The sequence below is a fragment of the Coturnix japonica genome, chromosome 4, assembly GCF_054131305.1.
Source record: "Coturnix japonica strain WE chromosome 4, WE-NBRP24, whole genome shotgun sequence".
In the NCBI taxonomy this organism is placed as follows: Eukaryota; Metazoa; Chordata; class Aves; order Galliformes; family Phasianidae; genus Coturnix; species Coturnix japonica.
The window spans coordinates 20,867,945-20,891,630 of record NC_140666.1 but is presented as its reverse complement, the minus strand read 5'-3'; the positions used below and the strand labels follow the sequence as shown (position 1 = coordinate 20,891,630).

The following is a 23,686-nucleotide window of genomic DNA, read 5'->3' as shown; positions in this document are numbered from 1 at the left end:
CCGCGTGCTACTTTGTCTGTAGTGCTAGAGAACTGTGCGTGTAGGTGCAGCTGATGGCCCGTCCTGTCGGTACTTTGGTGGTTTTCTTGCAAAACCAAACTCCCGAACCGGTGCTTCTCGTGCCCGAGCGCAGCTTCTAGTAGCGATGTAGGAGCAGGTCCATGCGTTTCCCTAACCTGCACGTGCTCCCCGAGGTGCGCCGTGCCCGCCCCGCAGGGTGCACGCATGCAGGCAGACCGGCCGGCAGCAGCAGCGCCCGCAGCCGGGCACGAGCCCCCGTACTCGAGGCGGGCACAAGAGCGCGAGCGGCCGCACCTGGGCGCGCCGAGCGTCGACCCTCATTGGCAGCCGGCTGCACCCCCAGTGCTATGGGAGGAGCCTCGGCCCCGCTGGCCGGCCGGCACGATGCACAAGGGCTGGAAGAAGTACTTCGGGCAGAAGTCGCTCAGCGAGGTGACTATGGACGAGTACCTGGGTAGTCTCGGCCTGTACCGCAAGCTGACGGCTAAGGACGCCTCCTGCCTCTTCAGAGCCATCTCGGAGCAGGTGGGGCCCTCGGCGGGCCGGGGTCGGCTCAGGGGGGAGATGCTCCCCGGGAGGGAGCGCTTGTGGGGCCGCCCCGTCCCCAGGTGCGACCGGCGCTGCCGGCCTTAGAGAGCGGCGGGGGAAGCGACCCCGGCGTCCAGCGTTAAGTGGGCTCCGCAACTTTCTCCTTCGTTCTCACATTAACGTTGTTTTCCAGCTGTTCTTGTGCCAAATTCATCACATGGAGGTGAGGAGAGCTTGCGTCTCGTTTATGAGGCAAAACCAGCGGAACTTTGAATCCGTAAGTACTGGTTGTTCTGGTGGGGTTTGTCTCGTTTTTGTGCTTTTCCCCGTACGTACATTGGAAATAGCGGGGGAGTTGGCCATGAACACCCCCGTATACCCGTGCTGTGAGGCGGGGAGTATCAGCGGGTGCTGCCCTCAGCCCGGAGCGGCTGGGGAGTGTTCCGTGTTACCTCGTGGAGCTGGACCTGCTGAAATCATAAAGCTGCTAATAGCTGGACTTCTCATTCAGTGACCGGAGGGTACCAGTTACTCGTGTGGCGCAAGTAACGTAGAATTAATTATATGAGAAACCTGTAGAACTGTCACAATCCTAACAACGTTGAGATGCTGCTAGTCGTAGAGAGGCTTTATCCACAGAGCACCTACAGATGTCAGCAGGAGAGAGCTCGTAGTCCTGGTGGTGTCCTGGGCTGGGACAGGGTTCCAGGTTTCCCTTGGAAGCAGAAGTCATGTGCAGTGAGCTTTGGTCCTCTGCAGAGCAGCTTTCTTTTCATGATTCTCAGAATCTTTACAGCAACTTCTCTAACGTGCCTTACATTCTGTGCCTTGCTTGCTTACAGCCACCCCTCGGCCGGGGAGGCACCTGCCTGCAGCTGAGGCTTTTTAATTAATGCTTCCACAATTCAGGTGCTGAGAAACGAATATAGAACAGCTGAGATATGTCTTGGGTTGTGCAGTTGTAGGCTTGTGGGTTTTTATTTCTTTCTCTTCAGTCAGTTTTAGTGCTTAAACTAGGAGGGAAATGAATTGCAGGGTGTTATTCAGACTCAGTTCTTAAGTTTCTGAGGACTTGTTATCTCCACCCTGATACATCCAAATCGTCCCCATACCCCGATGTGGGGAACAGCTGAATAATTCCCAGGTAGAATAGTCCTATCAGCCCGAAGTGATAGGACTTGGGAGGACAGTGTTGTGTTTGCTGTCTGCATTCCCCTGCTCTCAGCCCGTGGTGGATGTCCTGTTCAACAGCCAGTGATGATGTTTGTTTGACAAAGTGTTCAGATCTAAAGTTTTTTGTTTGTTTGTTTAATTTGCTTAAATCCTTATATTCTTCTTTGCTTTTCTTAAAAGTATGTGGAGGGATCATTTGAGAAATACCTTGAACGACTGGGAGATCCAAAGGTAAGAATGATCCAGCACTTGCATAGATATTAAAATCTGAGGTGACCAGAACAGGGAAATAGTTGAATGTTTTCAGTACTGTTTGTTTTTTGCTAGATAGACCTCAGTCCTGGAGGTTTATTTCCATAGAGAATATTATGTTTTTGCAATGAACGTTCGTGTGTGTATGTATCTGTTTTAGTGGTGAATTTGTGTGGGTGCAGAGAAGCTATCTGTGCAGACTAGAAAATAAAGCTGAGGCCTGTTTGTAGGCTTTATTTGTAGCTGCAGTATGGGCTGTATACCATATCATATGTGTTTATTGGACTCTGTGATTCCTTTTTTCTTCTTTACCCTCAGGCTTGAAATGTACAGTTCTAATTCTTGTTTCTTGATACTCTTAAACTAGAAACTGTGGTGAATGCCGCAGTCTCTGAAACAATGCTTATTTAAAAAAAAATTTAAAAAAAAAAAAGTTTAATTAAAGCAAGCCCTAAAAAACCCCACAAAAATCCCATGATTCTTAAGTGATGTCATTAAGAGTTGCTGCCAAAAGTAGCACTATCTTTAGCCATTGGTTTGGTAGCTGTGGTCATTCCACATTGGAGAAATATATATATATATATATTTCCGGGAATTCTAATGTCTCAACTCTCAGTCCATTCTTTATTTTCTTTATCTAATGGAATTTATCTGAATAAGGTTATCTAAACTAAATTTAATTGTTTCAATACTATGGAGAGCTAGTATAGAGGTCCTAGTGTTGAAGATGGCTCTGCTACCTCTTGTCATCTCCTAATCCCACATAGGAAAGTGCTGGCCAGCTGGAAATAAGTGCTTTATCGGTGATCTACAAGTAAGTCTTTCTTTTTAAGTTTCATTTTGTTTTGTACTGTGAATTGGTTTGAGTTCCAGCTATTTTCCCCATAACCTTTTGTTTGTTGCTGGAGCGCTCATTTGTGAAACATAGTAAGAATGCAACCCTAAAGGAGTTAATTGAGTTAACTTGCAAATAGTGCCGTCACAGGCTCCAGTTCTAATACTGTGCATTAAGGGGCAGGTTAGTTTCCAGCAGTGTTTGTTATTCTTTCACTAGTGTTAAACTCAGTGAAGTGTTGCCTTTCAGTAGTTGAAGAATGGAGGGCTGGTGAAAGAGGTAGGAGTTCTGTGTAGTAGAAGCTTACTGCTTTCTTCAAGGGCAGCATAAGCCTGCACAAGTGCTGGTGGTCTTGTTAAAGACGAATGCTGCTGTCCCTGTACATGCACGATGATTTCCAATGATCAGGGAAGGAAGAACACGTTCTTTGCAGACTGGTTCTGTTTCCTTACTGAAAGGGCAAATGGATCTTTTGCAAGGCTTAACTGGTTTCCTGTATTGACGTTGTAATCCTTCTAAAGGGTGATGGAATCATCTGAATTTGTTTTACTGGTTAGGCACCCTGCCATTAACATAAGTACTTGATCTAATACGATATGTGTAATAGTATGTGATTAGATGTAGCTGTTCTTTCCAGGTGCTTTTCCACAAGATGAGTATGATTTGCTCATCTAGCTATTGCTTTATGATAGCACTCATTTATCAGGGAAAATGTTCTGCTTGAGTGTTTCTCTGTAAAGAAACAATGGAATATCCAGACTGCTCCTTTCAGCCCTCATTGTAATACAGTTCTAAAAGTGCATTCTTTCAAGACTTGTTTTTCCTCTGCTTACCTAGTCGAGACTTTATTCTGTACCGGCACCCTGGAAGGCCACCCACTTATGCTACAGACAATGGCTTTGAAGACAAGGTGAGGAGAACTGAGGCGATTTCTTACCCCTACCCCTGACTCCTAGATTCCTTTGGTCCTGCTTAGTTGTGAAAACTTGCCACTGGAATTGTGCTCAAACTCAGTCTTTGCTTGTGCATTCAAGAACAGGCTCCCTAAGCTGGCTTTCTACTCACAGCAAAAGCACAGCTTTTGCACAAGAGTTAATCAAATTGTAGTAGCTTTGCTACTGACAGTGGATTGTGTGCTGTTCCCCTGTTGATCTATTTATAACTACAGCTCGTTGTTGGAAATGAGTCTGATTTTAATGAGAAGAGGTAACATCATAATTCCAGAACACTGTTTCATTTTTCTGAGTGAAAACGCTTCCTAGTGGTAATTGGGCTGATGTGACTAGATACAATGAGATATCCTGGTTGAGTTTCTGAAGAGCAGAATGAAATATACACTAAGTATAGTGTACATGCTGAATATAGCTTATGTGAGAAGGCATTCTCCCCAGTCCTGGTGCCTCTCATCTAAAAGTCAGCTGAGATGTGGAGGTTTTCTTCCTGAAGAGGGGATGTCGACAGAAATGGGTTAATGTAACAAGTCGACTAATTCAGCTGACATACAGATAGAGTCCCATTAGGAAGGGGCTAATGGAATAGCTTAAAAAAAAAAAAAGGAACTTATACAAGAAACGCTCTGTATTACATCCCATCTGACCCCTCTTGCTTTTTTTCTGGAGTTATATAGATGTGCCCTTGCAATTATGTGAATAGCTCAAGTGTGCTGCCAGTGAAGTTGCTGCAGAGTAGATTTCTGGATGGGCTATTATGTTTGCTGAAATGGTGAGCCTGTTCTGAAATCTGTGCAGCTTTAGCTCTTCTGTTTTTGGCTAATAATGTTATCTTTATACGGGCTTCACTTGCACCTAAAATGCATTTTTTTCCTCTGCATGGCTTAACCTAACTCCAAAATCCACTAAGTTTAAAAATCAAGCAGCGTGGTCTAAATGAGCATTTGTCCTCAAGGGTTTTACCACCAGGGCTTTTGTTAAGAGTTACCTGCTGTTCGACTACACTACAATTCTTTCTGGTGTTACATATTTCACCATGAGATGAGAGACTGTGTTGCTAGAACATAAGGCATATGGAATTAAGAGCCCTGGTATCTTGGCTCCTACTGGGTGGCTGGAGGCATCCTTTCTGGCACTGTGCTTACAACAACTGTGTAAGGGCTGTTGCCAGTTGTAGTTACCTATTAATGGTCTTGTGCTGAGATAGGATGTGATAGCATGCATCTACTCTGTGTATCAATGCGTGTGTTGTGGAAAGCATGCAGCTTCTCAAAGTTCTGCAGTGTAATACTGACTGGTACGAGCAAAGCTTATTAAAATGTATTGAGGGCTAGAGCAGCAGGTGTTCTTCTGGTTCATCCCATGGAGATGTTTGTCTTCGATGCTCACACAGTGTACGTCATAGATTCGGCATTGGATGGCTTGTGTTTTAATGGTAGTTTTAAATGGTAACTTAATTTATGGCAATTACAAATGCTGTTTTATCTCTTGAGCAATTGATGGTTTCAGAGTTGAACTGGAAACAAATACTTTTAATGCACTGTGATATATAAAAGAATGTTTTATGTTTATATAGTAGACATAAAGCTCGTAAATAAATCCATAAACTCCAGTTTTAAACTGATTTTACAGCTCTTTCATATGTATCTTTAGAAGATTTACTGTTTTCTTAAGTTCACCTTGGCTATAGAATGAAGTAGCATTGCCTAGAGCTAGAATATTCAAGTAAGAAGTATTAGGATTTATGTCATTCCATCCTTAAAGTTTTTCTTCTTCATTTTTCCAGATACTACTGTGCTGTTCTGGCAATGGCCATTATGACTCTGTATATACAAAACAGTTTCAAGCAAATGCTGCTATTTGCCAGGGTAAATTTGAAATTATTGTATTTTGTTTTATTATGAAGAAGAACTGTGTGTTTTTGCATGTTTATATGCAGTGCTTACTCTGGTTTCCAGAGATGTTGAGGGCAAGAGATGGAGGCTCATTTTTTGTGCATTATTGTACACAGTATGCCTATCTGTCAAGTAGGGTAATGAACCAAATGCCCTCCATGTGTCCCTTCTCACATGAATTTTATGGTCCTCAATTAAATTTAGTATTTGTAGTATCTTGTAACAGTAGATATTACCTGAAGGTACATTTACCTTAAAAATCAGAGCTGTTGTGCATCTGATGTTAATTTGTTTAGACCTTTGTCTTGGTTTGTCCAGCTGTGTTATACGAGATCCTGTACAAAGACGTGTTCCTCGTGGATGAGGAGGAATTAAGGTCTGCAGTTGAGATGTTTCGAAGTGGTTCCAAGAAGAACAGAAACAGTGGCTGTCTAGAAAGTGAGGATACGAGCTTCGGTTGTCTTCATGAAAAAGTACCCAGAAATCCATCAGGAAAGAGGTAGTATTTGATGAGGGGGTGTATGGTAGCAGGGAAACGGTGAAATAAACAAAGTTTAAAACCTTGCTAAGGGCAGTTAGTTAGCTGATTTCTCCAAGTTCCTTTGAATGTCCGAGGGGTACTAAATTTCTTAGTGTTGCATGGCACAGGCTTAAAGCTGAAGTGTGTTGTGGAAGAGGCAGTGTACTTTCTTTAGAGCTCAGAGTTGCCATGGAATTGGGCTACTGGCTGTGTTATATTTGCATGCAACTTTGTAAAATGAATGTTTGTAAATAAAATGGTTGCCTTTGTCACCAGAGTACTCTTGGTGAGAAACTTCCTAGCCTCCTTTAGCTTTGTATAGGCAATAGTTTATTGAGAAAATTAACTCTTTTTTCCTTAATTGAATTGTACTCCATATGGACAATTAAATGGGGGCACCGTTGAAATCTGTTGCATCGCTTGGAGCGAGGGGAAGAAGCGAGCATACCTACTGAAAACCTTGGTATTCTTTAATCAGTCACTGCAAAGGCTTTAGGCATAGTGTATCTGTTAGTAGTTAGTTTTCAGGTGATGTTGGCTTTGTAGTGCCTGGAGTAGAGTGCTGTAATACTCAGCAGTGTGAGAATTCAAATCTATTCAGTGGGGTTATCTTCATCCTTTCCAAATGCAAATAGGAGCTATTGTTAGGGGGTAGGTTCGGGGGGTGGCAAAGGTCACGTTCTTATAGCTCGGAGAAGACTTGTTCTGAGCTCCCTTACAGCCTTTTTTTCAGGCAAGATCTGCCACTTGATGGCACTATGGTGCTTTTTTTTTTTTTTTTTTCAGATTTTGTGAAAAATTAGTTATTTTAACCGTTCTTAGTAATTATACATTGAATCTTTTGTAATCTTATTTTAAATTGTTTAGAGGTGATGACTGGGAAGGCAATGATGCTGACAATCCAGTGGAAGATAAGTTCAGACAAGGCACTGAAGAAGCAAAGGTTTGGCAATTAGGGAAGAATTTCTTGTGTGAGGTTGGGTGTTTTGTGTTTTCTCCTCCTGTTGTTGCAGAATGTTTCCCATGTTGGGGTAACGTTTCTACTTAAAAATAACTTTCTGAAAGCAATTTGGTTTTTTTCCCTTTTTTCCTTCTGTCTGCCTGTCGTTTGATTTTTGTCAGTTTTTGTTGAATTGGATAAGCCTTACCCCTTTCTGAGGATCTCTTGTTCTTTTATAGCTGATGTTTTGATTTGTTGGATTTTTTTTTTCTGCTCCAGAAATTAAGTTCAACAGATGCTTCCTGGTCTGTTCTTTGCTTGTCTGAGAAGTGGTTTAAATCAGTCTGCTTTCATTTTGAGCATAGTGTAAATATCTTTGGAACAGGTTTTAAGAAAACTCTTTAGAGGCCTGTTTCCAGATGGAGCAACTGGAATTCCCACCAATTGGAGAGGTCATGGCTTCATTGGTCTAACTAGTTTCACTCCAAAAGAATTGAAGGAATGCCGAGTGTTACTCTTAAGCCTCTTTTTGATCTTTCTGTGGTCTGTCGGCTTAGCTTCTGAGCTGAACAATCCCTAATTCCTGAATTCATCTTCATATTCTTGGGCTTTATTCTTTAGGCAAATACAGTAGAAGTGAAAGTTTGGGGAATTTGTGTGTGTCTTAAAATGGTCCATAGCTGTTGGTAGAATAGAGAGTATGCTGAACATTTTAAATGTGCTTGTAAGTTATAGTCCATTTCAATTCTTTCTTCTTAGACTCCAGAAAATTCCTCGAAAATGCCTTTCCCCTACAAAGTGCTAAAGGCTTTGGATCCAGAGATCTATCGAAATGTGGAGTTTGATGTTTGGCTGGACAGCAGAAAAGGTATCTTTAAATTAAAAAAAATCCACAAATCCAATATTTCTGCAGTGAGCTCAGTACTGAATATATGGATCTGATGCTTTTGACACCTTCTTTTAGTTCAGCTGAGGTGTGAAGAATACTGGTTAATCCAGTTGATATTTGTAGGCAATACATCCTCTTACTAGTAGCTATTTCTTGGTTTCATTTCAAAATACCAAGTCCTGTTCTTGATGCTGTATAATGACTATAAGGTTGCTAAAAATCTGACACCTGATGCTTAATGACTATAATGTAGGAAATACCAGGACTCAAAGCAGAGTGCGGAGCAGAGTTCTGTGTTACTATTTCATTGTGCTGGGAGTCATCCAAATTTGAGCCGACAGTTATTTATTTTTAATGGTATGCCTGAGAATTCCTAAAGCACTATTTTAGATTCAGTGTTCTATTGTAATGAAAGTCTCAACTTTAGCAGTGAGATATGTCATGTGAAATGAGTGTTTTCTTGCTTCCCAGCTTTCCTGGGCTTGAGCATCCTAGAGAGCTTTCATGGTCTTTGTAGCTTCAATGGTTGCTGTTTTTTCCTGGGTAACGTTTCCTTTTGGCCAAGTGTTACCAGTACTCTGGTGAGACAAGTCCGCTGTACTTAAGATTGGTATTAAATGCTGGATTAACACAGTACCATCATGAAGGGCACAAGCATTGCAGTAAGTAGGTCTACTACTTCATCAGCTGGATATTGTTTATCTCCTGTGACTTAGGTAGTTATGGTCTAAGAACAACTAGAGTTACTTTATCGTTACTATGAGGAATGCTGATGTATTCGTAGGGAATGTTAACACAGTTGGCCTGTAATTAGGAGTTGGGTGCCATCACGAAGTACTTATAGGGTACTTGAAGAAAGAATGGTATTTTATAGGCTTTTTCCTTTTTATTTATTTATTCATTTGTTTTTAGAGCTTCAAAAAACTGACTACATGGTGTTTGCGGGGAGACAGTACTATTTAGGAGACAAGTGTCAGGTTAGTACTCAAAGGAGATTCAGTTGTGGTAAATTACTAAAACTACTTCAAATAGAGTATGGTAAGCTGTGAAATGACTTCATAGAATCTGCCAGGGCTTTTCTCATTTTCTTCCTCGTAACTATTAATCAGATTTTAGTTTTTCATTAAATTTCTTTCTTAAGGTCTTTCTTTAAACATTGGGCATGAATGAAAAGCTACTTGGAAATTCATTGAGAACCAGTGATACAAATAATGTGAGTGCTGAGGTTCTGGACTGGAGCTCAAAATGCAAAGCGTGTGCAAAACTGAGGTTGCTGTCCATTAGATTTTCACTGGGAGTCACCAGCAAGTCTGTCCAGTCTTCTGCTTCTCAGTGGTAAAACATAGCAGGTTTCTTTTAAGTAACTGAGAGGGAAGAGAGGGTGAGGAGTGGCCAGGAAATGCTGAAATCAAAGTCAGCTTTTCTTTTGTTCCCCTATTGTATTTAGTGAAGATGTACGTCGAGATCACTTTGAGGTGGTGCTGATAACTCATTTAGTGACTCCCTTCTAGCTCACTGGAGCTTTCCTGCTTTATATTTTGTTCTCCTCCAGGTCTTACGTAGTGGTCCTCCTTGCTACTTATCTGGTTGACACGGTGTGTGAAAGTAAGTTAGAAGGCAGGAATCCATCTTCTTAAGCCTGTTTTACAGTAGTTTACGCATTGCTTGCAAGACTGTTTCTTTTCCTTCCTTTCTTAAAGCTATCTTGCCTGGTCTGTTAGTGTTTGATGTTCCTGGCCCATCTCGTAACGTGAAATCATCTAGGAGCTAGGAACTTTGCTGTTAGTGGTTTGTAGACAGTATTTGGTCCCTGATACAGTTAGGTTTTTTTCAGAGCTTCTCTTGTTCTCCCTCTAGGTGCGTCTGGATCCTGGAGGTAAGTATTACAATGCTCATATCCAGGAAGTTGGGCAGGATAGCAACACGGTGACTGTTTTCATTGAGGAGCTGGCAGAAAAGTAAGCAATCTGGTGTGGGTTTCAAGTCTGAACTTTTTATAGTGGAGTCTGTGTAGTCACAGATGGTTAAGATAGGGTTGTTAAGATACTTCGAGAATAAAGGAGAAAGGAGGCTTTGAAATAAAATGTGGAGATTTGCTTCCTTGCTGATTATCACTTTCCAACTAAGATGATGTAGGACAATTTTTCTCTTGTTTGTAATCACATAAAGCATCATAATGGTTTTTGTTAAGTCTTGTTCTTCTCAAGAATCTTTGCAGATCGGGCATAACTCCTGGATAGCAAATTACTCTCTGCTACCAGTTTCTGAAGCTTTTATGTTGTAATCTCAAAAAATAATGTATGTTTATGATGAGTCTCATCACATTCACCACATTGCTGTTCAAAGCATTTGCCTTTCTCCAAATCTGCAGTTAGGCTTATCTACATGTTGCAGAGATTCTGTCTCGTTAACTGCTTCCAGATAGACTTCTGAAGGCATACCAGTGCAGGGGAAAGGGGCTTGATTTGTGAAGTCACTAGCACTGGGACTGAATCCTACCTTACCTTTTCTAATGTACAGAATATGCAAGTAACAGTAATACGTGCAGAGAACAAGATAATTTTATTCCCCCAAAGCGCTCTATAGTCAACAATTTTGCCTTTTTTTGTTTTCTTTTTTGTAGTGTTACTTCAGCATATGTTGCTGTGTTCCTGCACGTAGTATATTCTTGCAGTGCTGCTAACATGAGTGTTTTTCACATAGGCATACTGTTCCTTTGGCAAGCTTAAAACCAGTGACACAAGTAGCACCTGTCCTTGCTTGGAATGTGGTTCCCAGCCGAAAAGGAGGAAGCTATCAGAAAGGTGGTGGATACTTCTCAGGAATAGGTTTGTACAAGTTTTCCAGAGGTGTTCCTTCCCTTTGGGGAGAGGTAGGACAGGGAAAGATGAATTTTAGCAATACCAGTCTTTGGATGACGAAAGTGACTTAAACTTGGCCTGTGATATAAAATCCACTTGTGACAAGGACTTCATGTAAAGTGCTGCTTCACACAGAAGGATGAATTTCCCTATGTAAAATAGCAAATCCCATGAAAGTACATAGTAAGGTTCATGTTGCTCAGAATTTTGAGAATAATTTTGACATTTGAGAACCATTTATGAAGATTAGATCTGCAAACCAAAAAGTGTGTGTGATTTGGCCTTAGAAGAGGTGTGTGGAAGGACTAGAGTTTTGCTGTTGCAGTAAACAGGGACTGTGTTTGATTTAGATAGTGGTTATTCCATAGTGTTGGAATAAATGTAGCCTTTGTGAGGACGCTTTAAAACTGCAAATACTTGTTTCATCAGTTGAAACTGGGAAGGTGTTCATGGGAGTGAGATGCTTGTATTCTGCTTGCTGTTCAGAATGCATGATAAGTTCTTCAAAATAAAGATAGGAAGTTTGTGTGTTTTGGATACTTCCTCCCTGCTGTGGAGTAGGCTGTTGTTTCTCTTTCATACATCCAAATAATGACTCTTCTCAAATGATAGAAAGAAAACATAGCTCTAGAGTAAGCTGCTTAAAATATAAACCTGTGTTTTCTGTCCTTAACTGAAACTGCAGAAATGGATGTGAAAACACGGAAGAGATTGCTTAAGAAAGTTCGTGGAAAGGAAGTCTTTATGGCAATGGCTTATAGTAGGGGTCAGCCAGTTCTCCCGCCCCGGCTGCAGCATGGTGTTCCCCCAGGGCGCTCTCCTCCAGTTCACTGCTCGCAGGGTGCTGGAAACATGGCACCTTATGGACCCTATCATCCTCCGAATCCTCCCCAGAGGCATAACCGTGGATTTGGAATGACGAGGTATGAAGCCTTGAAAACTTATCTGAGGTTACTGCTTGTTCTCTGTTCTTGCCGTGGATTAGTTAGGAGAGAGCTTGTGCTATTTAATAGATAAAACTATAGAAGAGTTCCATCTGAGAGGCACTTCCTGGTAATTGCACCTTTTGCCCTTTAAACTTAGGGGATCTGCCCGATTTATAAACAGGCACAACATGGTTGGCCCTCAAATAGCATTCTACCCCAGTCCAGGAAAGAGATGCTATCAGAACTATGACAGTTTCTCCTGCAGGTCACGGTAAGTGAATACAAACCTCTTCACAGAATGTTCTACTAAAAGAGATTTTGAGGGTGGTGGGAGAGGGATGTAGAGGGCTGAGTGGATTGTTAACGACACAGTATTGAACACTGAGATTATTGTGCCTTTCCAAACAAGAGAGTTAAATTGAGCAGCAAAACTAAGGTGAAAATCCAGGTAGCAGCAGGTAGCAGTGATTCTTAACCTTCTTTCTCTCTTTTTCTTAAAGTTCATACAGCCGTAGCCGCCGTCAGATGCAGTGTGTGAATAAGGAATGTCAGTATGGGTTTGTACCAGAGAATGGAGAAGAGCCTCAAGGATCAGAAGAAACAATAACTTTCTATGAAATTGAAGAAGGGAATGAAACTTCTTTTCCTGCCTTAGCAGTAAGTTATGAATGATGAGTATGTTGTTCATTTCTTGGAATGAGCTTTAGCATTAAGTATGTTGTAGGGGAAGGGAAGGCTAAAATTGGAGTAGATCTGTAGGCTCTGGGTAAAGTATCCATGTTTCTAGGCTTGTCCCTCTTTCTGTCCAGCAGTGTTTGTTTTATTTTCTCTTCAGTATGTTTTAATAAAGGTGGGGCCATATTTTTACTTCCCACGGCAATCTGAAAATGAGGTTTAGGGGAGAAAAAATTCCTTCCTACTATCAGTGTCTGTCTGATTATAAATACTGTGGGAGTTAGTACTTCAGTTGTTCTGCTGCACTCCTAATCTGTGGTTTGAGTAACCAGTTTCATGAGCTGTACAGTTGATAGCCTGGATAATTGTTATAAGTTGAGATGTTTTGCTGTAACGTTTCTGAAACTGTTGGTTTTTTTCTGCTACAGAAATGAGAGAAAAATTCAAATCTAGCTTCTTTTAAAACAGGCTTCATAGTGTGCTTCTTTCATCTTCAATCTAATACATTTTTAAACAGTGAAATCAATCATCTTTCAATTTTTATGTAAGCTTAGTACAAGTTACACTTGTGTTTAAATGAGAGAGTGAATCTGCTCAGGGTTCTTTCAGCAGCCTTTGTTTATTCATCTGCTTGTATTAAGCATGTGATATTTGCTCTTATTTCTTCCAAGGCTGTTAAGGAGTAGGGGCGTTATCTTGTAATACTCCTTTTCCTTCCCCATTCCCCCTCCCATTAAATCGGGATAGATCTCTAGCTTGTTTTTTCATCCCCATTGCTAAGCTGTGTCTTGACCCTTTCATATAAGACAACTGTAGGTCTTCAAAAATAAATTTTGCACTGGGTGTGAAGCAGAATGAAAGGTGCAATATGTCCACCTGATCTACTGCATACAGGCTGCAAAGAGATGGATGGAAGGACTGAGTTCTAGTAAGCTTTGGTTACAGCAGGCTTGGTCTTCCAGCCTGTTTCTGTTAGTGTGTGCATTAAACCTGGAAAGTCTTGAGCTATTTATGGATGCACGATTCTTGTTTTGCTTTTCAGGGCCAGGGTAGCCCTACTGCAATTGTTCACAGTCCAGCAGGTTTTTGGGTAGCTAGAAGAGGCCCCAACTCAGTTCCAGCCAACAAGCAGACCCTGAATCCCTCAGAGGAAGATGTAGAAGAAACGAGTGAAAATGGTGAGTTCTTAAAGAGTTAATTATCTTTGTCTGATTTTCAAATAAAGTCACTGTTCTGTTAAAGCTTGCCAGAACATCGCTGTTTTGATAACATGGGTTTGCAGCAAGGCAAACTGCTGTGTGATGTAGACTTGGCAATAGCAACCTTGATATTGCTGGAATAGTAAAATGGGGAAGAAAAAGATCTTGGATCTTACTATTTTCCTGCACAAAACAAGATGATACTGAAAGCAGTTCAGTTAATTAATGCAGTGAAATACAATTTCAGTAACTTCAGCTTTAACTTCTACTTTTCTGGAATCAGAGCTTTCTGTTCTTTCCTTTCTAGGGAAATTTCATGATGAATATCTGTATGCACCTCCAGGTAAATAAAATGTTAGGTTTTACTGATACTTCATTTGGTGGATGCACCCATTACAACGTGTTTTAAAGTTTCTGAACAATTAGATGTAGTGCTGTAGTTTTTTTATTAACTTTTCCCATGTCTTTCAGATCCAGACTGTGAAACTGCAGCAGTGTTTCATTCAGCAGAGCCTACAGCAAACTTGGTAAGTGTTAGTCCCTGCCTGTTCAGATTTGTAATCTTCAGGTGTGTGCAGCATTGTTATTGAAAACTGTCTGTGGACCCAGGCTTACCACAGTAGGTCAGAAGCTGATTTTGGCACAAAGGACTGATAGTTTCACTTCTGTATTCCTCCCCCCATCTCCCTCTCTTTGTAAACCGTGAGGGTTTTTGTCTGGGTCTGCAAGTACATCTAAACTGTACTTTCCATCTTTCTCTTCTGCAAACTGTCTGAGCACTGTTTACTTTTCTTCCTTTTCTGTTCCAAAAAGCACTTGCTTTTGCCATGCCACTCTTCAAGTTGTGTACTAGTTTTATTCCACTAATGTGTGATGGGAAAGATGTCACCATTGATGGAACTGACATTGAATTTTCTTATCTGAAACCAGTCAGTGGCTAATTCTCAAGTTCTCCATTCACTTGCTGAACTACAGTGGGTGTGAGAGGCTGTCCTGTGCATGTCAGAATAAAACTGATCTTTCGTGAGTTACAAAAGAAGCTTAGTGCATGAGTAGTTCATAATTGGGAGATTCTTAGAAATCCAGTGTTTGAGGTGTTGTTACTTCTCTGCTTCTAAAATGGAACGTTGTGTGCTTGGGAATCCCTGCAGGAAGAAGGGCCAGTGTCCGTGTCACCTCAAGATGGAGTGGCTTCCTACGGCTATCCCCAGAAGGTAGTGTGTAGTACGTTATTGTGGAAGCTCTTTGGAGAGATGACTGCTGTGTTTGGCCTGTTTGGGATTTTATTCTTTCTTTGTAACAAAACCACGTAAGAGAGAATATTATCCTCCATAAATAAAGCATAATGGAAGGGTGGAAAGATGCATTTGCAAGTTCCTGCAACTTACTGTTATTTTTAGGTTGGTATTTTTCAAGCCAATTTTTAGAGAACTTGGATAGGTAGGTGTCTTTACAACTAGAACTTCCAAAATGTGTTTTTGTGAAGTGAGAATTTCTTAAATCTGTGATGTTTCCATGGTTGTTGACAAAGCCAGCTGTAGAGGTACGGTACTGAATGCTCTTGACTCTTTTGCAGGTGATGGTGAACTCCGCAGTAATTGCTACCTCTGCAGGTGTTAATGCTGCTCCACCTACAGTCTTCTCCTCAAATTCTGCCTCCACACAAGCCAGTGTCACAACAGCAGTTCCCCCACAAACAGCAATTCAACCAGTTCTAGTCTCTCCCCCTTCTATAGGGAGGCCAGGTAGGGTGTGCATGCTAAGGCTTTGGTCTTGGATGGTCTGAGCTTTCAGTTGCCTTTTTCCCTTCCACTTCCTTTCTGTGTATCCAAAACAAATGTGGAAAGTGACTTGGCGATGAGGTTACTGCTACTGATGATGACGACTTCATGTTTCCATGCTTTGAAGGGGATGCTTGCCTCTGAATTTGCGTGGGAATTGGAAGTCTGCTCTGGGGCTGTTTCCCTCGCCCCACCTGTCTTTATCCTTCACTAGCAGGTTCCTTTTTAAAGGCAAGTTCATCATTGCTTTTCTGTGTTCTGTATGATTAATTTCCAGTATGTTGGGCTACTGGTGCAAGTCTCAGGGTTTTATTACACCTTCCAGAAGAGCCATGAGCTCAAGCATTGAATCCAGTTCACTTTGTGAGATGTCTGTCTTAAGAAAAAGACTTTCACTCTTTACAAAGAGGATTTTTCATGGCTTCTGTAGCTCTTTGTTTGGCACGAGGAAAAAAACCCTCCTTCCACATTTCAATTTATTTTTTTTCCCCACTTGAGAGTTCAGTCAGCGCAGTTCTCTGTAAGCTGTCTATTTGATGGCGCCTTTATGAGGAACCTGCTGGTGTTCTAGAGATGTGGGCCACCTAATAAATATTCAACAGAAATTTGTCTACAAACCAAACTTTTGCCTGATACATCTTGAACATTGCCTTATTTTTGTGGGTTTACAGTGATGCTTTTGATGGCTCAGAGTATTCTGTTCCCTGTTGTTCTAGGACAGATAATTATGTAAGAAAAGCCTGACCTACTTCTAGTATGAAGAACTGATTGAAAAAGAGACATTTGTTCTTAACTGAAATATGAAGCTTGAGAACAGACAAACAGCATCTGAAATTGGAACCTTCCTGTCTGGTTTTAAAAATTTCTTCTGGGCTTCTCTTAAAGTGGGAGGGAAGCGATTACTAAGGAGAACTTAAGTTAAAGTCACTGAGCTGAAAGGAAGTCCAGGCCTGACTGTGTAACTTACCTTTTTCCTTTCTTGAATAAGAAGGCATTGTAAACTTGACTTTTGTTTCTTTCTAATAGTACCAGTTTCTTCACTGCCATTCCCAATTTATTCAGCTCCTCTTCCTCCAGCTAATGAGGTGGGAGAAGCTGGTGCCGTTCCTCCACCTTACTCTTGTGATCCCAATGGCAGTGATCTGCCAAGAGGTAATGAAGATGTTTTGTTCTTTCTATTATTGCTGCACTTGGGCACGCTTCTGACTTGTGTTGTTTATGAAACTGAACAGAATACCTGTAGTGACAAGAAATGGCTCCCTGCAGCTCACAGGTGGATAAAAATATTTTGGATGCTTACGGTAAAAAATCCTAGTTATGAATAGTAAGTTCATATTGGGCTCAAACACAATTTGCTGCATCAGACAAAGTTGCATCAGGCAGCATAGCTTGGTAAACAGTGCAGCAGCAGAGCTTGATTTGGGAGTTTATCAGTATAGCCCCTTGTTCTGTCATTGTGGCTTTCAGGACACAAATTAGGCCTGGAGTCTGCAGAATTCTGTTTAATAACCCAAAGATCAAGCCATCTGCCGTCCCTGACTATGAGTTAAGTGCCTCAGATACAAGGATGACAGTGCTGCTTATTATTATGTTATGTTATCTTGCTTTGCTCTAGGTAGGAATGCTCTGAGGCCCAAGTGTGCCACTATCACATCACTGCACACATCTCAAAAGGCAGATAAAACTATTGTGATGCAGTGTCTCAGCTGATAAAGAATTTCATGGCTATATGTAGTTTTGGGCAGCTGTAGAAAATCCTTTCTTCCCTGTGCATATCCCCGTGCTCAGCCTTCTGATGGTGCGCTGGCTCAAACTACCGTAAGGATTAAAGTTTTGAAGCACTGTAAAAGCAGATTTGGTTACTCGGCCTGCTTGTTGTGATGGGAAGATTCACTTGGTCATAATGTCGTGCTCAGGCTGGAGCACACATGCTCTGGATAAGTGCTGGTGTTTAGTCAGGGCTTACGTGTGTTACAGTTGCAGCGAGTACAACAGCTTTGGCTGTGGCTGCCTCCTTTGGCAGGTAGCACCCAGGGAGGCTGTTTTTGGAAGTACTGAGGCTGAGCTAAAGATGAGCTGCAGCCTGCACGTGAGAGCAGCAGTGCAAAACTGTCAGCTTATGTTTGTTCTTGTACTGAGTCTATCTCTGCACACTGGCCAAAATACACGTTTTTTATGTATTCCTCCCATAGACTGGAGAATGTCTGCATGTGTTTCTGTAGCCGTCTAGAGACACAGAGGCTGTGACTGATAACAGGCTTACCTTTAGCTGAAGTACCTGAATTTACAGCTTTCTCTGCTGCTGCTATGGAGAAACAGCCTTTCATTCAGGGTTGAACAAGGAAAAGAACTGTCTGTGTAACCATAGGGTCTGTAAAATCCAAGCATTCCTTTTTCCACCATTCTGAATGCTGCAGTTTCTGACTATCTGACTCGATTTCTTTACCACCATCACCCTGGAAAAAGAAAACCAAACCAACAGCGTGCTCTTGGAACTGGCTGTATTTCAGATATTTGGCAGTTCTGAGTTTTACTGCTTCAGAACAGAAAGCGTCTGACTTTTATTCTGAAATCTGTTTGAAGATGGAGCAGCAAATACTTCAGTAACGCAAATTGTTTTCATGCTCGATTCAACATACTGCCATTAAAGTAGTTTCATTGTCCCTGTGTGGAAGTGGCATGAAAGCACTAATCCTGGAGGGCTGGTTTTTAGATAATATGAAGAGCTACTGCTGATATCTACAGCTCAGGTAGCTGCATCTGCTGGATTGTAAAGCAGCTTTGGGCCAGAGTGTTAAGAATTCTTTCAGTTGCATTTACCATGTAACATGTTTATTTTGCCAGCAGTTGATCTGGAAGTAAGCAGGATGCAAAAACTTTAAGGCATGACTGCTCGAGGTCTTCTCTTATAGGTACTGCTAATGCGTTTTGCAATAACTCCTTTGCTGGTATTCTCAGTTGCTGTTTTTCAGTCTTGAGCATTTGACTTGCTGTTTCCCCACTGCAGTAGTGCTACTGTAGATTATTCTATGTACACACCAGAGTTAATTGTCTTCTGCTTCAGTTAAATGCCCTTTACTGAGGCTTTCAGCCCTTGGGAGAATTGGGTGTTAAGCGTACTGACAAGAATCTGGAGTGGATGTGGATTAATAACCTCTTCAGACCCTTGCCTGCAGCTCTTCAGCTCATCATAATGCTGGCCATGGCCTTCTGGGGATAGACTCCAGTTTCTTTTTGTTGTTTCTTTTTTCAGTTCTCAGGGTTGATTGAATCTTTTTAATGATGTTTAGGGCTTGGGAAATGGCTTCTGTTAACACAGCAACCTTAGGTATCTTACTCTCACCTTGTTTGAAGCAGCTGAGAAGGCTGCTTGCTGTTAGAGTGTCCTGGAGAGTGCTCCTTTCCTGTGGCAGCATTCAGGATTGATCTGAGCTATTCAACTGAGCAGTGAACTTTGTCCTGCTGTACCACGAGATTAAATTTTATCAGTAGTTAACGTGATCTTCATATTTTCATGCCAAGGCAGTTAACTTCTTCTGGCTTCAACTGTTATTTCACACTGTCATTTTGTTATACTGAAGACTGACTTGATTTCTAGACATCTGAAAGAGGAATATAAACAGAAACTGGTCCCCTACTGTACTGGCTCCTGTTCCAGAACTCCCCAGATGTCAGTATTTCCTCTATCAGTTGGTCACTTCAGTTTCCCAGCTCCTCCTTTGCACTTCCATTGCTGCTATGAAGCAGCTGTTTCATTCAGTTCTTAGGCTTGTTTTGCATATATTTGCATAATCAATTGAAAAATCAGATTAACAAAATCATCTTTCCAAGGTAGATGCGGTTTTGGCTACACACTAAGAAGCTGACATTTACGTGAGCCTTCCAGTTATTTTTAATATTTAACTGGTTAATGTCCGAGCCAAATCAGCAGCCCTTCTGGGAGTGAGCTGTTAGCTGTTCTTGGAGAGCACACACAGATCCTCTCTTGCGTTTAAGTGGATTGTGGCCTTCTCCAATGTGCTGAACAGCAAAAGAGTGTGAATTGGCAGAAGAGGAACCAGTCCTTCATTCATTTCAAAATAGGGATTTGCATTTCCCATTTTATTCCTGCTTACAGCAGACAACAATACTCAGTACTATAGAAGAGCAGGGCTATGAAAGTGTGTGAGCAAAGTAGCTGGGTAGCAAGCAGGAAAGTCATTTGGAGGCTGTAGTTGAGGGAAGAACAGAGGTGGTAAGAAGAGAGCAACGCTTCCAGAGTTTCCGTATAACCCAAAGTTGAAATCCTTACTGCCTTGTTTATCTCAAGTTGTTCGCCTGCTTTGCTGCTTTGATTTTTCAGGTCCTCTCGGTACTAAATCAGACCTAACCTGTTGCTGTGGAATAGGTGTCTGTCCTTCCTGGGCCTTTAAGACAAGGCATTATTTAAGACTGAGAAATGAGTTTCTTATGCACGGTTCTGGTACTGCATCCTGTATTTAAAACATGCTTGATTCTCCTCTGCTGTCAGTGGCAAACCTGGAAGATTTTAAACAGCTTCGCTCTTCTGGGACCGTTTAGACTGTGAAAGCCATGTTCTGCTGGGCAATGCTTTTTAAAGTTCCTTTAAGCTGCTTGGATTGCTGGGAGCAAGTTGTCCAGTATATTGTACATACATCTAACTTGATTAACTTAAAGATGCAATATTGATAACAACCAGTTAAACTCAAGATATATTCTTTACCCTCAAAACATTAAAGAAAAAATAATGCTAAGATAGTTACTTATTGAAATGACTTAGAATGTTCTGGATGTGTGTAGAACTCTTTTTGCTCATCTGCTCTTTAATGCCATATCCTTTAATTTCAGATACGAAGGTCTTGCAGTATTATTTTAATCTGGGATTGCAAGTAAGTGCTTTTAAAGCGAGTACAGTAAATTGCCTGTAAAAACTGCTGCTTTTCTTGACAGGTGTACTGATGTATTTAAGACTTCCAGGTGTGCTAAATGTGCATACTGTGTAGATGACAATTATTACATATAGGCTTGCTTGGAAGCGATTAAAGTATAGGTCAGGAACAACGTTCTAACTCAAATTGCAAAGCACATTAGTGTGTCTGGTTGTTTACTCCGATTTTTGTGAAGGATGAAGAATAAATATTCTCTCAGCGAGGGTAAAGGGGAAAATGGAACTACTGGGAAAATTTGTCTGCTTAGATGAGATATCAAAGGCTGTTTGAAGATGGATGGTTTGAGTCCTCTAGGATATGCACGGCTCAGACCAGTTAGCACCATTCCTTTGCCTTGAGAACCATTGCTCTGCTAAAGAGCACTGTCTGCAACAGTTGGCTGTGCACCAGCAGTCACGGGCAGTGTCAGTGCTGGAACTCTGAGGAGTAGCAGCAGTGTGCCAGATTCTTCAGCTGAACAAATGGAAAAATCTCCTTGAATATGGCAAACTCCCACTTAAGAAATAAAACAGGATAGAACTGAGTTGGTAGTTGCAGCTATTACAGCAAATTTTCTGACACTGTGTGCTTTATTTTTTTTCCTCCTTCATATATAACATCATTGTCTTTGATATGAAACTACTGGTGATTTGGAGGAGGGATGGAGACTATGTGGTTCTATGCCTGACCTTGTTTTCTTGTTGTTTTTCTCCTCAAAGTACTATCACCAGAGTTACTGGCATTCCATGGTCTATGTACAGCCAGTGCCACCAGCATCATCTGTGGAGGCTTATTCAGCATATCCTGAGCCAGCTCATGTCGTGGATCAGTCGGTACCTCAGCTCTACGATGCTGGGCGAGCTGAGGTCCAACATGTTCCCCTTGATGCGCCTACAAATGGTTAGTATTTGACTATAAGACCACATACAGAAATTGTGAAAAGTGAGGTAATAGCTTTCAGACTACAGCTGCTCCACAGGAATTGCTTTCTTGCATCTTCTTAGCATATAGGAAGCATGAAGTTGGGAGGGCATAGTGCAGATATCATAATGGGTTATCTTAAGTTCCTTAAAATAACACTAGAGGCATTCTTGTAGCCACTGATGCCAAGGGCTTTTTGAAACCATGAGAAGGAAGTAGTAGTCAGTAGTAGTCCTTTCTCAGTTTGCACTCACTGAACTAATTTCAACTTGGGGGAACTTACTCTGAAATCACGTTGAAGGAATATCATCTTGCTCACTGGTAAGCTTATAATGATGATATCAAAATAATGCCTGTTTTTAAGGTAAAGGAGACAACTGAGTTTCGGCAAGCCCTGAGTATTGCTGCTTTCACAAGTGTTTTTTCAGAGGAAGACACTGCAAACCTTAGCTTTAGGCTCTGTGCTGAGCAGTTACCTCTGAATAATCCTTACTGATGGCTGCTTCTACTGTGTGGAGAACTACAGCAAAACTTAGCTTCACAGAGCTGTGCAGGCAGCTTGTAGATAGACTTGGCAGTAAGAGGATTGTGTTAAATGAAGAAAAAGATGTCAGGAAGGTCAGATCCCTGCCTCGTGAAAATCTGGAATGTGGCAAATGATCAGTGCTGGGAAGGAGCGCATTGTAACAGCGCTGTTGCTTAGACACGTGCAGGCTTAATGCTGATAATGCTTCAGCCTGTTCATCAGGCATAGTTCTGTTGTGTAGATTAGCACCCTCTGGTCAAAGATTAAATAGGCAAAGAGCATATTAGCCCTTTACCTGAGTTTCATGAAAAAATTCTTACCATTGGAGAATACTGTTATGTAGTTCTTAAATGTGCTTCAGTGAGAAGCTGGGTAAGCTGTCCTCAAGTCTAACTTGGGACCTGTGATGCTTTTGATCCTGCTTATCATCTAAAGGCATTTTTTGCTTTTGGACACCAAATAGTGCTGCATTCATGCTGATGAAAGTCATAAATAAGAGTGAAAGGTGGTAATAAATGTGTATCCTTTTCTTTTTAAGGTAACTTTCAAAACACAGAGCCTCCAGCCCTGTCCCATGGCATGGTGTATTACCCGGTGGTGTCAGACCCCTACAGCCAGCCATCTGCTCCAGGGTTTGACTCTTGCATCTCTTTAGTACCCGCCTATCAATATATTGGTTCGTGGCATTCATTAAATCCACCACATGGAAATTCTGCACGAGTTCCTAATGCTGTAAGTTCTGGACAGCTGCACCAAGTCAGCTATGTTGCCTCACCTAACCCTGCGGTGCCTTATGTGCCTCCAGGAATGTAAGTCTGGGAGGGTGTAAGCTCATTTCTTGCACTTAGTTTTTCTCATGTCTTTTTTCCATTAACTTGTATTGCTTTGTAAGTGTTTGTCTCAGTGGGCTGGGGTGACTGATCAGATTGTGTTCGATTCTGTGTTTCTTGCTAATGATAATGAGTTTGATAGGATGAAGTTTTAGTAGTTCATCTAAGGCAGCATAGGAGAGGAGTATCCATAAACTATAGCGCAGGGGAACACAATGCATGTATTAGATTACATTATAAAATGTGTAAAAACATACTGTCACTAAGGGAAGTTGCATTACGTACCTGTGTGAGTGGGTACACCGTAGCACTTAAACATGTGGTTCTTGTCCAAGCACAGCTGCCATTACAGCCACAGCAACAAATTGGGTGCAGAGTTGGTTAGAGGACAGAATTGTTTGAGATAAGTTGGTGTTCAGATTTCACAAAACAAAACTTGTTTTGCTTCGACCTGTTCTACTGTATATCGTTGTGTATCTGTAAGATAATGTTTTGTGAAAGCTGTTGCACGAGTGGTGGTCGTTCTGGTGTCTGATTAGCACTGATAGCACAAAATAAAAGCATCTAACCCATGGAAATGCGTGGTCATTCATTACCGGCACTTTTTGTTCATGATGGCAAGTCACCCAGCAGGCAGCACTGAAGAAATACTGTCTTGTGCAGGGTGAGAGCTGCTCCTGCCTGCAATGGGAAAGCATGGGCTTTTTCAGCATGAGACTGCAGCGGCGGGCTGTAGCTGTTTCTGTCCTCCACAGAACCCTGCACTGCATGTGTTATGTGAATTACCGCGTGGTGGCTGCCAGCTGGAGTCTGCTCACAGCCAAGGACAGCGTGGTGGCATTGCCCTGTCCTGGGGTAATGAGCTGACGCACAAGTGCAGGTTAGAAGAGCTTGGTACCAGGGTCCCAGAAAGTGAGCAAAGTAATCTGTTTTCCAAGGCTTGGTTTTTTTTCACGAGTTCAGCATTTGGGTCTTGAAGCTGCTTTCTGAAACACGGCTGCCAGATTTTGTAGGGAACTTGAGTTGTCTTAATTGA

The 23,686-nt window shown here is 41.7% G+C and overlaps 1 protein-coding gene across 2 annotated transcripts; it reads left to right on the top strand.

Annotated features, from left to right (window-relative positions):
- Window positions 1-368: 368 nt before the first annotated feature.
- LOC107312757 (ALG13 UDP-N-acetylglucosaminyltransferase subunit) lies at window positions 369-23,228 on the top strand. Of its 2 annotated transcripts, XM_085546193.1 has the most exons (24): window positions 369-546; window positions 743-826; window positions 1,903-1,953; window positions 2,742-2,788; window positions 3,647-3,719; window positions 5,546-5,627; window positions 5,973-6,153; window positions 7,042-7,117; window positions 7,874-7,982; window positions 8,916-8,980; window positions 9,861-9,961; window positions 10,707-10,831; window positions 11,550-11,787; window positions 11,948-12,061; window positions 12,291-12,447; window positions 13,508-13,643; window positions 13,972-14,007; window positions 14,136-14,191; window positions 14,816-14,878; window positions 15,241-15,409; window positions 16,472-16,597; window positions 20,294-20,334; window positions 21,093-21,273; window positions 22,359-23,228. In XM_085546193.1, exons 1-24 carry the CDS (start codon window positions 406-408, stop codon window positions 22,631-22,633), a joined length of 2,727 nt encoding a protein of 908 aa, XP_085402319.1. In that variant the 5' UTR covers window positions 369-405; the 3' UTR covers window positions 22,634-23,228. The 2 variants fall into 2 exon arrangements, with proteins under 2 accessions (XP_085402319.1, XP_085402320.1); XM_085546194.1 differs by lacking the exon at window positions 11,948-12,061.
- The last annotated feature ends 458 nt before the right edge of the window (window positions 23,229-23,686 follow it).